The 16,121-nt window shown below is 38.5% G+C and overlaps 1 protein-coding gene across 2 annotated transcripts in view; it reads right to left on the reverse strand.

Moving 5' to 3' along the window:
- Nucleotides 1-16,121, reverse strand: part of ITGA8 (integrin subunit alpha 8) — a 194,916-nt gene that overhangs the window by 57,246 nt on the left and 121,549 nt on the right. For both annotated transcript variants that reach the window (XM_027960110.2, XM_060397387.1), the window contains exons 22-23: nucleotides 15,644-15,723; nucleotides 11,295-11,375 (exon numbers count right to left, since the gene is read on the reverse strand). In XM_027960110.2, the coding sequence (XP_027815911.2) occupies nucleotides 11,295-11,375; nucleotides 15,644-15,723 (161 nt within the window). The remainder of the gene's footprint in view (nucleotides 1-11,294; nucleotides 11,376-15,643; nucleotides 15,724-16,121) is intronic.

A 16,121-nucleotide genomic window follows, 5' to 3' on the forward strand; every position in this document is an offset into this window, starting at 1 on the left:
TATCCTGCATTGTCTTCTAGGAGTTGGTGGGACAAGTATATTTTTTAAGCTGACTACCCACAAAAATTTTTCCAAACTGTAAAGCCCTTTGCATTCACCCTTCACATACCACTATTAAATAAAAAGTGCAGAGCACAGCCTCCTGGGCTGATGCCTTAATATTTTATACTTATAGATCAGATTGTATTATGCCACACTCCCCTTTCTGACTGGATTTGATTAAACCAAGTGTCGATTGCATAGGAGACTCAGTGAGGAGAAGAGGAGAGAAGATGGCAGGATGCTTTCATCAAAGGACTGCCCAGAGAGCTTGGGCTCCCATTCCCAAGGGATCTTGACAACCTCACCACCCACATTTTCACTCAGCTCTCAGTTTAGCAACAGTTGATTCTGAAAGATCTACATCCATTGTGAGGCTCTAGGGAAACTTTTTATTTATTTTGGCATCAAGAAAAGAAAAATATGGAATAGAAGCTGAGCCCATTTTCTCTGAAAAGTTTTGTTCCTGTGTTCATCAATCCTATAGGACTGGTCATAAATTTCCTTGGACCAGAGAGTCATAAATATAGACCTTGACAGGTACTGTGAAGACAATGTGCTCAAATCCCCTCAATGAAAGAAGAACTGATGTCCAGAAAAGTAGGGAGTTGGTTGCAGGTGAAGACGAGAGCTCAGATTCACTAAGGACTATTCACTGTATTTCCAATATACTGTACACTACAGGGGCCATTAAGTGGCAGTGGTTTTAGTAAATACAACTTAAAGAAACTTCCTGGTCCATTTGTGTAGCAAAATCAAATAGAAATATACAAAGAAATATATAATCTATCACAGGGCATGGGAAAAATTAAAAAACTATGTCTCACAAAAATCAAGTTATCTACATTCTAAGACCCTTTCAAATCTAGGGAAACCAAGGACAAAGAATAGCTCCCTAAAGATTCCCAACTAAATACATGAAACATTGTTTATTGTTTTCAAAGTTGTTAAGAAGGTAGCAAGTGAGGAAGAAAAAAAAAGAGAATATGAGCAATTACCTAGCCTAGGATGTACAGCCAATACAGTGATCAAACAACCCTTCCTGAATGGTCCTCACATTCTGAGAGTGTTATTCCACGGAGACTCCTTGGTAATAAGACTGTGGTTCTCAGCGGTAACACTGGACATGAGGAGGGGATATAAGAGGAGGTAAGGAATTCTACCTTTGATAAGTTAAAGTCTGTATGTTATCAGGGAGTTCAGATCTGATGATTTGGTAGTAAGCCCTATTTTCATAATCCCATTTCCCACCCCCATTAGTCCCAAATAACAGAGATTATCCTTTATTGTATGGAACAGCCCTATGTAGACCACAGTTACTCATGATTGCAGTCTCTCTTAACATAAACCCACTCAATCCTGATTAATATGTCAACGATACAATTTTTCTTTTAAGAATTTTTAAAAATTTAGGTATAGTTGATTCACAATATTGTGTCAGTTTCTGGTGTACAGGATAGTGATTCAGTTATACATATATGTGTGTATGTATATATATTGCCCCCTTCATGGATATCACAGCCTTGGCATGGCAAACGGGCTTGTGTAACTCAAAGAAGCTATAAGGCATGCTGTGCAGGGCCACCCAAGATGGATGGCTCATAGTGAAGAGCTCTGACAAAACGTGGTTCACTGGAGGAGGGAATGGCAAATCACTCCAGTATTCTTGTTGGAGAACCCCATGGAAGGGATGAAATGACAAAAAGATATGACACTGAAAGACGAGCCCCCTAGATCAGAAGGTGTCCAGTACACTACTAGGGAAGAGTGGAGGGCAATTACTAATAGCTCCAGAAAGAACCAAGAGCCTGGGGCTAAAGCAGAAATGCCTGTCAGTTGCAGATGTGTCTGGTGGTGAAAGTAAAGTGCAATGCTGTAAAGAGCAATATTGCATAGGAACCTGGAATAGTAGGTCCATGAATCAAAGTAAATTGGACACAGTCAAGCAGAAGATTGAACGCTGACATCTTATGAATCGGTGAACTAAAATGGACAGGAATGGGTGAATTTAATTCAGATGACCACTATATCTACTACTGTGGCAAAGAGAACAGGAAAAATTAGAAGAAGTGACAGATTGTATTTTCTTGTGCTCCAAGATCACTGTGGATGGTGACTGCAGCCATGAAATTAAAAGATGCGTGCTTTTTAATTGTGGTGCTGCAGAAGACTCTTGAGAATTCCTTGGACTACAAAATCAAACCAGTCACTCCTAAAGGAAATCAACCCTGAATATTCATTGCGAGGACTGATGCTAAAGCTGAAGGTCCAGTACTTTGGCCACATGATGTGAAGAGCTGACTCACTGGAAAAGACCCTGATGCTGGGAAAGTTTGGAGGCAAAAGAAGAAGGGAGTGGCAGAGGATGAGATGGTTAGATAGCATCACCGACTCAATGGACATGAATCTGAGCAAACTTCAGGAGATATTAGAGGACAGAGGAGCCTGGCGAGCTACAGTTCATAGGGTCACAAAGAGTCAGACATGACTTAGCAACTGAACAATAGCAACATATATATTGCAATATATGTGTTTTTCATATTTTTTTCATCATAGCTTATTGCAGGATATTGAACATAATCTCCTGTGCTATATACTAGGACCTTGTTGTTTATCAAGGACATGATTAAATTACTCTTCATGAGCTTAATACTGCATGTTGGTCTTATAGCCAATTTACTTCTCTGTAGTTGTATGCTGAATTAATCCTTTGTACCAACAAATGACATGTAAATCTGCTTAAAGACAGTGTTGACATTATCTGGCTTTGAAACAAATGGGACAATTCTCAATACATTTTTTTTCCATTTGAAGAAATAAATCCATTTGAGTTTATTCTTCAAATTATAAAAATGACAGTAAAATTTTTTTTAAAAAATTGATAATTAAAATACAGTGGAATAAACACCATTGGCCAAAAAGAAATTTAGATTTTCCTAAAGACTGAAGATGAGATTTTCAACACATTAGCTGTTTGCTCCTTAAAAAATTAAGCACTGGAACAAATATTATTGCCAACTATTTGGAGGAAAGAGCTTTACTTAGAAAAATGGCTTCAGAAAACTTTAACACTATCTTAGAAAACAAACTGTGGTCAATTGTTGGATATTAATCTAGCAATGAAATAACTGCATACACATGAGAAACCAAATTTTAATTACCTGTTTTGATCATTGCTAAAGCAAATAGAAAGTTTACTTCCATTTTAAATTAGAAACCCTGGTGTCATAAATGATGGCAGAAATATAATTAAAAATATTAATCTCTTTAAATGGATATGTGAGAATAAAAAAGTGAAGTCACTCAGTTTGTGTCCAACTCTATGTGACTCCTTGGACAGTAGCCTACCAGGCTCCTCTGTCCATAGGATTTTCCAGGCAAGTGTACTGGAGTGGGTTGCCATTTCCTTCTCCAGGGGGTCTTCCTGACCCAGGGATTGAACCTGGGTCTTCCATGTTGCAGGCGGACACTTTATCATCTGAGCCACCAGGGATATCCAGTTAAATGAAGCACTTAGCTTACTTGGACTAAAATGAATTTTGGAATTAAGAAACAGTTTAAATTTATTTTTGGTTAGCAAAACAAAGATAAGCTAAGCTTAAAGAGATAAAATTTCATATATACTAGCTGTAAAAAGATGTAAAAATAAGATGGTAAAAATAATGCTTGTGCTTTTTGTCTCTAATTTTTTTATATAGTGTTTATCTCATCAAGAGAGGGACAGCAGAATTAAATTAGAAATGCACAAAAATGAAACATCTAGATTAGTTCCAAATATCTCTAAATCAAACAAGTCACTTCCCATGAGTCATCTCATGAGTTAAAAAAGAAATTACAAAGAAAACTGATAAACATTTTGAGCTGAGTTATAATGAACATTCAACATATCAAAATTTTGGTATGCTGCTAATAGTTTTAGAGAAAAATTTATAGCAGTAAATGCTTATGCAAGAAAAACTTGAATAAAGTGTTTAATTTTACATAGAGGAACTAGAAAAAGAAGAGAAAATCCAACTTAAAATGAACAGAATGAAAAAAATAATCACGAAAGTAGAAACCAATGGAACAGAAAACAAAAATAAAAGCAAAATAAATGAATAAAAAGGAAAGAAAGAAAAATCAATGAAACAAACAAAAAAAAAAACCTAGTTCTTTGAAAAGATCACCAAACACTAGTGAGACTGATAAGAGAAAAATATAGGGAATAGAGGTTACAAATTGCCAATATTAGAAATAATGAAGGGACACTATTAGAGGTCCTACAGACACTTAAAGGACAATGAGAGAAAATTATGTCAAAATGTGTAACAACTTAGATGAATGAAAGACAAATTTCTTGAAATACTACCAAAATTCACTAAAGTAGAAATAGATAATATGAATAGCCTTATATCTAAGGATGAAATGGAATTGTTAAAAAACCTTCCTACAGAAACAAATCTTCTTCTGAAAAAAAAAACAAAAAACAAGCCCCAAACTCCAGTCTCAGATGATTTCACTGGTGAATCTTCCTATATATTTAAGTTAGAAATAATGCCAAGTCTACACACAGTGTTTCAGAAAAAAGAAAAGATGAGTGAATACTTCCATCTCATTTTAAGGAGCTAGCATCCTCCTAACACCAAAATCAGAACAAAAATTGGATGAAAAGAAAACAACAGATCAATATTTCCCATGAAGATGTATGCAAACGTCACTATCAAAATTTTAGCAAGTTAAATCCCACAATATATAAAAAAGAGAATCATCATGCTTAAGTGTGCTTCTTGCTCAGAGTGCAGGTTTGGTTTAAAATTCAGAAACAAAAATTAACCAAGTCACCACTTGAGTGGGCAAAAAGGGAGAAATCATTTAACTTATCCTGCTTCTGCAGATAAGAATAATAGAAGCCCCGTGTTTGGTACTTCCCCAGACTTCCTCTTCATAGACACAGTAAACACATTTGACAAAATGGAATACACATTCGTGTCAGAAACTGTTAAGACAACGAGGAAGAAGGGAACATTCTCAACCTAATAAAGGCATCTATAAAAACTCTGCAGCTAACATCAGACCTAATGGTAAAAGACTGAATATTTTCTCCTTAAGATCAAATCAGGGTCTCTCAACAAGACACAGGTTTACATTTTACTTTTACCCCTTCTACTAGTTTTGCACTGGCAGTCTCTACTGGCAGTAAGAGAAGAAGAAGAAAGAAGAGGCGTAACTACATAGCAAACTAAAGAACCTCTTGAAGGTGAAAGAGGAGAGTGAAAAGGCTGGCTTAAAACCCAACATTCAAAAAATGAAGTTCACGGCACCTGGTCCTATCACTTCATGGCAAATAGATGGGGAAACAACGGAAAAACAATGGAAACAGTGACAGACTTTATTTTCTTGGGCTCCAAAATCACTGTGGATGGTGGCTGCAGCCAGGAGATTAAAAGATGCTTGCTCCTTGGAAGAAAAGCTATGATAAACCTAGACAGTGTATTAAAAAGCAGAGACAAGAGACATCAGTTTGCTGACAAAAGTCCATAGAGTCAAAGCTATGGTTTTGCCAGTGGTCATGTATGGATGTGAGAGTTGGACCATAAAGAAGGATGAGCGCCGAAGAATTGATGCTTTTGAACTGTGGTGTTGGAGAAGACTCTTGAGAGTCCCTTAGCCTGCAAGGAGGTCAAACCAGTCAATCCTAAAGGAAATCAGTTCTGAATATTCATTGAAGCGACTGATACTGAAGCTGAAGCTCCAATACTTTGGCCGCATGATGTGAAGAGCTGACTAATTGGAAAAGACCCTGATGCTGGGAAAGATTGAAGGCAGGAGGAGAAGTGGATGACAGAGGATGAGATGGTTGGATGGCATCACTGACTCAATGGACATGACTTTGAGCAAGCTCTGGGAGATGGTGAAGGAAAGGGAAGCCTGGTGTGCTGCTGTCCATGGGGTTGCAAAGAGTCAGACAAGACTGGAAGACTGCACTGAACAGAACATAGCAAATGGTTTAACCTTGCCACAAAGAGGTCTGGTCTTTGCCCTCAACTTCTGAGAGATAAGCTCTCAAAATTTTATGCCTGAGAGAAGGAATATCTTTGCTTTTGGCGGGAGCATGGAGGGCGGGGGGTGGGGGGGGGGGGGGGGAGGTCACACTGGATAGTCTAAAGATAATTTTCGGAGTTGCTCACATCAGGAAGACCAACAGAGTAATTCATGATGGGAGGCTCGATCACATCATCTCAGTCATCCTGGACACTGAGATCAATTAAGTATGCATAACCAATTAATATAGTGTGTATAATCCACACTACTATGCATAAATAGAAAACTAAGGAGAATCTACTATGTAGCACAGGGAACTCAATCTACTCAGTGCTCTGTGATGACCTAAATGGGAAGGAAATTCCAAAAGGAGGAAATAAATGTATATGTATGGCTGATTCACTTTGCTTCACAGCAGAAACTGACGCCACAGTGCAGAGCAATTATGAAGTGAAGTAAAGCGAAGTGAAGTTGCTCAGTCGTGTCCGACTCTTTGCGACCCCATAGACTATAGCCCGCCAGGCTTCTCTGTCCATGGAATTCTCCAGGCAAGAATACTGGAGTGGGTTGCCATTTCCTTCTCCAGGGAATCTTCCCGACCCAGGGATCAAACCCGGGTCTCCCGCATTACGGGCAGACGCTTTAACCTCTGAGCCATCAGGGAAGCTACAAATAAATAAATATAAATATTTACCAAAAAGTTTAACTGGTCAGTCAGTCAATCATACCTATCTTATGGAGCACTGTCCTCCAAAAAACCCACAACTGAACACAGGCCTGAGTGAGTTTCTCTGGTTACAGCATACTGTTACACATCAATGCCAGGAAAGTAACCCATCCTGCCTCTGCAGACGAGAATAATATAAGCCCTGTGTTTGGTACTTCCCCCGACTTCAACTATGCACTTTTGGCCCCTGGCTGATTGTAATCTACATCTTCTCCCTGGGATAAACTGTTCCCATGAGTATAATAGCTGTCAGAGTGTGGTGCGTCCTTCTAAGTGAATTATTGAACCTGTGGGTGGATGGGAACCACCCAAATCTGCAGTTCATGTCAGAGGCAAGGGTGAGCTCTGCTCTCTAATTTTGTATCTGGTTAAACTTTTGAACATACAGATTAGAAAGGAAGAAATAAAATTGTCTTTATTTGCAGGTCATATGATAATTCTGTAGAAAATCCTAGGAAATCATCAAACAAAATGCTTCTAAATTGTTTAGTGAGTTCACCAAGATCTCAGAATACACTACTGCATTTCAAGATGTGTTGTCTATGTATACACATAGCTCCATGAGACAGAACAGGAGGTACAAAGACTCTCAGGTGGACAACAGATTGTTTAACAAAGAAAGTGAAAGTCGCTCAGTAATGTCTGACTCTGTGATCCTATGGACTGTGGCCTGCCAGGCTCCTCTGTCCATGGGATTCTCCAGGCCAGAATATTCTCCAGGGGATCTTCCCAATTCAGGGATCAAACCCAGATCTTCCACATTGCAGGCAGATTCTTTACTGTGAGTCACCAGGGAAGTCCAAGAATACTGGAGTGGGTAGCCTAGCCCTTCTCCAGCGGATCTTCCTGACCAAGGAATTAAAAAGGGGTCTGCCTGCAATGCAGGCAGATTCTTTACCAGCTGAGCTACCAGGGAAGCTTTTGTTCGACAAAGGTGCCAAGTAATTCAATGGGGGAAAGGATAGTCTTGAACAAATGGCACAACAAGTGGATATTCGCATGCAAAAATGAACCTTAGCCCTAACCTCACTCCAGATATAAAAATTAGCTTAGAAGGAATCATAGACCAAAATGTAAAACTATGAAACTTGTAGAAGAAAACACAAGAGAAAATCTTGTGACTTTGGATGAAGCACAGATTTACACAGGACACAAAGACCTCAAACTGTAAAATGTTTAAAAGTTGGATTTCATCAAAATGTAAAATGTTTGCTCTTTGAACATCACTGTTAGAAAGTGACAAGCCAGACCATCAACTGGGAGAGAGTATTTGTAGGACACTGTTCTGATAAGTGATTTTGTATCCATGATGTGTAAGGAACTTTTACAACTTGACAGTAGGAGAGAAAGCTCAGTAATAAATGGGTAAATGGGTGAAAATTTTAAAAGACACTTTACAAAACAAGGGAGATATGGATGGCAAATAACCAGTGAAAAGATGCTCAGTATCATTAGTCATAAGAAAATATTAATTAAAGCCTCAGTGAGATACTTCTCATTGACACACCAAAATGGCTAAAAACAAATAAACCAATCTCAAGCACACTCTGGCAACCATACAGACCAGCTAGAACTTCTGTGCTTTGCTGGTGGGAATGCAAAATAGAAATGGTACAGCCACTTTGAAAAACAGTTCAGTAGTTTCTATAAAGCTAAACACACACTTGCCATATGAGTCAGTACCGCCATTTGTGAAAACAAGTGTCCCAAGACCCATATGTGAATGCCTAAGGCAGACTTAGTATTAATAGCCCCAAACAGGAAACAACCCAAATGTTCACCAACTGGTGAATGGATGAGCAATGTAAGGGAAGTCCAGATAGTGGAAGACCTCTCAGAGAAAGAACTGCACAACATTGTTTTTCTTTAAAAAAAGAAAAAAAAAGAGACACCCAAAATATTGATACATGTAAGAACATGGAATATTTTTTCAAATGCATTATGCTAAGTGAAAGAAGTCAGTCTTAAAAGGTTGCATTCTATATTAGTATATTTATATGACTTTCTAGAAACAGAGTCACAGAAAATAGATCAAGGTTGTCAGAGCCTGGGAGTGGGGGAAGGATTGCCAAAAAAGTACATGAAGATACTATTTGGGGTTTTGGAACTGTTTTATAGTGAATGCTCTTGTCATGCCATAACTCTTCAAACTAGATACCTAAAAAAAGGGTGAGTTTTACTTTATATAATGTATATTTCAATAAACTTGACTTAAAAAATATCGCAAACCCCATAGACTGTAAAAAGACATTTGCAGTATGTGTAACTAATAAAGAAATAGTGTCTCAACTCTAGAATATGAAAGAACACCTATGAACTAATAAAAAGTCAAGTCTCTTAATAGAAATAGGTCACAGAAATTGCCTGATAGGAAGAATAAAAGTTAACAAACATTAAAAAGCAAGCAAACATAAAAAAGCTGCTTAATCTCATTTAGAAATCAAGGAATAGCCAATTAAACCTTCAATTGAATACTATTTCCTATCCATCAGATTGGCTCAAAATGTGAAACTAGGTCACTCTGAAAGCTAGATAATGAGGAGCAATGGAAATGTCAATCCACTTCTTTCAGGGCTGTAATCTGGTAGAACTACTTTGGAAAACAATTTGGTATTCTCAGTAAAGTTAAATAGTATGTACTCTCTGATGCTGAAATTCCACCTCTAAACATATACCTTTCTGACATTCTGCCATGAGTGTACTTGAAGATACATATAAAGTAGATAACTAATGAAAACCTACTATACAGCACGGGGGAAAAAAAGAAAGGTTCAGGCTGTTTGTAGGGAATATTTTAAGTTAACCTTAAAATGCATTCCAACATACAGTAGGTGCAGACAAATACTTTTTGATTCCACTTACACAAGGTACCTGGAGTAGTCAAATTCATAGAGTTGCAGGGTGCACTGATGGATGCCAGGGGCCAGGATTGGGAGGGATGAGGTGTGGGGATGAGGAATGGGGATTTACTGTTTAATGGGGACAGAGTTTCAGCTTAGGAAAGTGAAAATTTTAGGAGGTGGATGATGGTGAGAGTTGTACAACAATGTGAATGTATTTAGTGTCCCTGAGCTGTACAGTTAAATATGGTTAAAATAGTATGTTTTATATTATGTGATTTTTCCACAAAAAAATTAAAAACGTTTGTAAAAAAGCAAAAATACAACCCCAAAAGTAGACTAGATAACATAAGTTAAATTATAGCTTTATAATGCTATATTCTTCTACAATTAAAATGAATGAACTAGAGGCACATGCATTAAAGTGAGCAAATGTCAAAAACATTCACTTGCATGAAAAGAAATCACAGAAGCACACACAAAATTTGTGCAGACAAGGTTCAAAAACTTCTCTCTCATAGGCTGTAGATCACCATTATTTTAGAAACATGTAGCTGGACATAAGCTGCCTGTATTTACACTCTAGCTGCTCACTTTCTAGCTGTGTAACCTTCAACTCCTTATACCAAAATTTCCTCACTTGCACAGTGAGAGTACTAGTACATATTAAGAGATGCTAACATGCTAGGGTAGCATATGAAAGGATTCACAAATGAAGGCATTTTTATCATTCCCTAAGGGTCAGACATGACAGAAGCGACTTAGCAGCAGCAGCAACCCACTAGGCAGAACCTCAGTGGTGCCGGGATGGCATACAGGAACCCCCACCCCTACCCTGCTGCCATTGAGCACCTGGGGCAGCAGGGAAAGAAGGCACAGTGGCAGTGCCTTTGAGTGCAGAAATCTACAGTTCGCGTCATGGAGGAGTGTGAACTCCTAGGTCTCAGGACCTATGAAAAAGGAAGGGGAACTGAGATTTCCGGAGCCCCGGGGACAGTTCAGCCTAAAATACCAGTTGACATTTGTAGCTAAGTCCTTGATGGTTCTGATAAAACAAGAATTAGAATAAAATCAATCAAGTCCACACGTGGTACAAGATAAGAACTACATGTAGTCCATTTCCGATTTCTTTTCCCCCAGGCACAGATTTCCCAGATGGTATTTATTCCAAGCCTTTTGCTTGACCACTTTCTTCCTGTTTCTCAACTGATTGCTTATTGGCAACTTCTTCAAAGAGTGGGGCAGGAGGAAAAAGACACAAAGTGTGGAGCCCATCAACCCTCACATCTAAGGCTTAGCCATTTCTTAAACTCAAGATGTGGTATGGTGATGCTGAATTTTCATTATGCCAAAATAACTACTGGAAAAGTGAGACTTTCAGGCAATCACATTGCCTATTTTATTTGGCTTCTTATCACTAGCTTTTATAGTTTGAATACTGAACTATCAGTTTGTGGAGTATGGGGGTAAAGTGATCTCAGGGTTGACTCCACTTTCCAATGGAAAGCTAATGATGGGTTGAAAAGAATGAAACTTTATAACCAAAGGGAATTGTCATCTCTAATATATTAGGAAAATTCCATATTGTTTTTACTAGTATTTTATCATAACTCATATACAGAGAGCTATTAAAATATAATTACTATAATATCTTCTTTATTACTTACCCTCTTATTTCTACTTGAGCTACAGCAGTGATGTTGATTTGCAGGCTCACAAAATTGCTGTCTGGGTTGTCCTTGTTGGAACTAAAATACAGTGACAAATGATTTAAATATAGTTTCTCAGACGTGTTAACTACATGATCATAAAAAACCTTTTATATATCGAAGGAGCTCCATGTTTTACCAATATGATCATTTGGAAAACAAAGGCATATCCATTCTACAAAATCATAACCATTTGTAAATGGAAACACTAAGATCCTCTATGATCAAAAGTAATAACTTTAGATTTATCTAAATTTTTTAGATTTAGTTTAGTCAAGGCTATGGTTTTTCCAGTGGTTATGTACGGATGTGAGAGTTGGACCATGAAGAAAGCTGAGCACCGAAGAATTGATGCTTTTGAAGTGTGGTGTTGGAGAAGACTCTTGAGAGTCCCTTGGACTGCAAGGAGATCCAACCAGTCCATTCTAAAGGAGATCAGTCCTGGGTGTTCTTTGGAAGGAATGATGCTAAATCTGAAACTCTAGTACTTTGGGCACCTCATGCGAAGAGTTGACTCATTGGAAAAGACTCTGATGCTGGGAGGGATTGGGGGCAGGAGGAGAAGGGGACAACGGAGAATGAGATGGCTGGATGGCATCACTGACTCGATGGAAGTGAGTTTGAGTGAACTCCGGGAGATGGTGATGGACAGGGAGTCCTGGCATGCTGCGATTCATGGGGTCGCAGAGAGTTGGACACGACTTAGTGACTGAAGTGAACTGAACTGAATAACTTTAGAAAGTCATAACTTTCAAAGATGAGACACCTCATCCGAAAACATAACAGATTTCTAGAGAAGCCAACACTTCTTCCTTTCAACGACTAAGCCCAAAAGGCAGTGAGCTGAGTTCATTGTCCAGCTTCTATGAAGAACACATTCCTTAACTTCTTTGTGTACCAAGTTCATTGTCCATCAAATGGGAAAGGACAGCACAGTCAACTCCTGATTTTCCATGCTAATGAAAGGAGACCTGGCATGAATAAGCCAAGAGCAGCACATAATGGGAAAAGCATTTCTATTTGGCTCTGGAATGCATCATCCCATACATTGTTTTGGCAGCAAATTTATCTTCCTTATGGTTTATTTTTTGTGTAATATTAAAATAAGTGAGCTTTACTGCACACTCACTGGCTACCTAAGATGAGAGGTGAGGAGTGAATTAGAAGCATGGCCGATGGTGTGAAGAAGCAAGACCCAAGGAAGCTGGGCAGTTAGGAGACAAAATAGATGTTCACCAAGTACATCAAGACACTCAAGATAGAAGATCCATGTTTAATAGTAGTTCTTTGAACAGTGGCAAAATTATTTTTAAGTTTTCTGTTTCTTTCTCTCAAGCAAATATAAATAGATATAAAATTTAACTTAAAAAATGCATGTGTTAAACAACCATTACTGTAAAGAAACTATGTGGTCTCTTAAAAGGCTGGACCAGTAGGTGGGCTTTTGGTGCAGCTGCCATTTGTGTTCATTGTCTTCCTGGGCTGTCATTGAAGTCACCCTAATACCCCCAAAACTCATGCAGCTCTTAGCAAACAGCAAACCAGGATGTGACACCACTGCTAACAGGTCATGTTTATATTCAGGTCTCATTAAGAAGAGAAAGCTTCCCCTTTTTTCATCATCAAATCTCACGCAGATGCAATGAACAAGCTCTCATACTGACGATGGTAATGGGGCATGTCCTGACTAGCTTTTGAAGCTTTCCAAATGTGGGAGCAGGAAAAGATATGATAAAGTCTGCTTTCAAAGCAGGAGGAGACAGGATTGTTCCCACAACGCTTTTGAAAAGTCCTGTTCGATTGTATACACTGATAAGGCAACTTAAATGGCAAACACACATAAAAGATATAAACAGGCAAATGTCAGGCTCATTTCCTGCAAATGGGTATCACTGCTAAGCTTGTGACAAGGCTAGAGGGACTTGTTCACCAAAGTTTGAACCCCAGTTTCCAGGCCACTTTATTATTATCACATCTGGGGAGGATCAGCCACCTAAAAAGGCTTTTTTTTTTTTTAAGGCAGGATTCTGACTTACCACTGAGAAGTCATTAAGTAATTCCACTTGTTACAGACTGCAGTTCCAACTGCATTAAGGGAATGTTGCTGTTTGGAAGCTTAAATCTGATTGTTCCACCTTGTTTCTAGGCCACTACTGCTTTACAACAGTAGAAATTAGAATTATGATAAAAAAGTTTCACTTAAGTTATCCTATAATTCGATTGCATTTTGCTTCAAAGTAGTTTAATGAAAACAATTTTCATGGCAACATCCTAAAAATATAGATAGATGACAAGTATTAAATTGTCTTGGGACAGGAGTCTAATACGGGGCTTACAGAAGCTGTTTTGAAAAGTTGCAATAGCAGTGGTGGAATCAGAGGCTGTGCCTGGATGGCTAATTTAAATCATCCTCCACACACATGCCTGCTGGCACCAGCGGTGGCGTCAGCAACCAGCAGGGTCAGCAAATCTCCTGGTAAGAAAGACGCCAGGCCGGATATATAACTTAGAGGCATCTTTCACCTCTTTCCTGGAAGGAATGAACCCTCCCTCACTAACACCACTGCTCCATTCAAACAAGCAATTCATCATTGGCCTGGATGTTCAACTATTTATACCTTCGGTGCTAGTTCTTCCCAAGGAATGATGAATTTCCTCTCCATGACTATAGCCTATGTCAGGAACCAAGGATAAACATGTCTTTCACTTATTACTTTGATGCTATTTTCTTCTTCCTTATTGTTTCCTATTTCTATTTGCTAACATTCCCTCTATGCATTCTGTTGGCAAAACAATACAATGTTCGTTTTACCATTACCAGGATCAGCTTCAAGGATGGTCATAAAGATCTGTTTGCCTGTGGGAATCACAAACTGAGACCTGCTCTAAACAGGGAGGAAGATGTTTACATGTCACACAGAGCCGGGGCATGGAGAGACCAGTTAATGCAAACATTTGGTGACACAAAATATTTAAAGTTTATTAATTTACACAACCCTCTTCTCTTTGGGGTTCTATTTGTGGAAAGAGGTATTAAATGTGGGTACCCGTGGTCAATATGGTCAAAAACTTGAGTTCAGACTTCAGAGGACTTGGTTTAATTTATTTTTGGTTTAAGCTGAATACAAACCATCCATTAAACACTTATTTATGTTGTTGGAGTCTGCCAGCAAAGCATGCAGATAAATGCGCATCACTCACATACTAGCGTATTTAAGTATTAAAAGTATTCTCAAATACTTTTATTTCTATAACATATGTTTTTGGAATTTGATGGCTACTAAAAGCTCTTGCCTCTCTAGTTATTTCTGCATTTTCAGAATAATGTTAAAATAATCGTGAGTTTCTATAGCATATAAGGATGGAATATAATCATGGACTGTTCTTTTAGATAAAGAGGGATGTTTAAAATGTGACCATTTCTATTTTCCATCAAATTCAGCACTTCCTCACTGAATTCTTCATTTAAAAATATTTTTATTTATTTGGCTGCAATGAGTTTTAGTTGCAGCACTCAGAATCTTCAATCTTAGTTGCATCATGTGGGATCTAGTTCCCTGACCAGGGACTGAACCTGGGGCCCCCTGCACTGGGAGCAAGGAATTTTAGCCACTGGACCACCAGGGAAGTCCCTGAATTCATTATTTGAATGGTTATCTATAGGACGATTTGGGGGAAGGCATTAACAGTATTATTCAGTGTTCTTTGTTCCTTGATTGAACTACTAGTTACATCCATTCTATTATTTGAAACTGCAATCAAAAGTGAGAAGCAAACGTCAGGAATTTGCTTTGCATCTTTGTACCAGGTGTTAAATGCTGCGACTTTTATAAGTTAGGAATCTTTTTTGGAGTGATACAAAGCTTCATGCTACTGTAGAATCAGTGTCACAGACAATGATGGTGAGAAACATATTATTGTCTGGAGTGATGGTGGTCCTTCCTCATGCAACTCTTTACCTTTTCCTTTTCTTCCCCCTGAAAACTTAGACATATAAACCAGAGGTTTAACAAATAAGAATATTTAGAACCACCTGAACCTTTCAAAAAATATACATCTATGTAGATACAAAGAAGTGATTTTACTCTCACTCCACAGCCTGCAGAATGGATCTCTTCTTCAAAAGCAAGAAAAAATAAATAAATGAAAAGAAAGAAAGAACTGGTTTAATAGAAACAAAGGAAAATGGCCTGTGAACATATGGGTTCTAATTTTAGAAGACCTGTTAAGGTGAAGGAGCATTCATTTCACCATGGATCTCATTCATACTAAACACTGACAATAATTTATGCATATAAAGGTCTCACCTTCTGATTTGAAGATCGAAGTTAATGCTCATGTTTGTTTTCTCGAGACGTGGAACTGTAAATCGGAGGCCCAGAGAAGACTTTAAAAAAAAAAAATCACAAGACATTAAGTTTATTACATGAAAGGAACCTTACATACAGCTTAAAAATCCTTTTACGTCATCCCTGTGAATTCCCATCCTAGGCTGCTGTTGCTTCTGCGCCGGGGGAGCTGAGACTTCAGGGTGCAGGCCATGCAGTGCTGTGCTGTGCTTAGTCGCTCTATCATGTCTGACTCATTGTATCATGGACTGTAGTCTGCCAGGCTCATCTGTCTATGGGATTCTTCAGGCAAGAATACTGGAGTGGGTTGCCATGCCCTCCTCCAGGGGATCTTCCCAACCCAGGGATTGAACCAAGGTCTCCCACATTGCAGGCAGATTCTTTACCACCTGAGCCACCAGGGAAGTCCAAGAATCCTGGAGCAGGTAGCCTATCC

The sequence above is a fragment of the Ovis aries genome, chromosome 13 (assembly GCF_016772045.2).
Source record: "Ovis aries strain OAR_USU_Benz2616 breed Rambouillet chromosome 13, ARS-UI_Ramb_v3.0, whole genome shotgun sequence".
In the NCBI taxonomy this organism is placed as follows: Eukaryota; Metazoa; Chordata; class Mammalia; order Artiodactyla; family Bovidae; genus Ovis; species Ovis aries.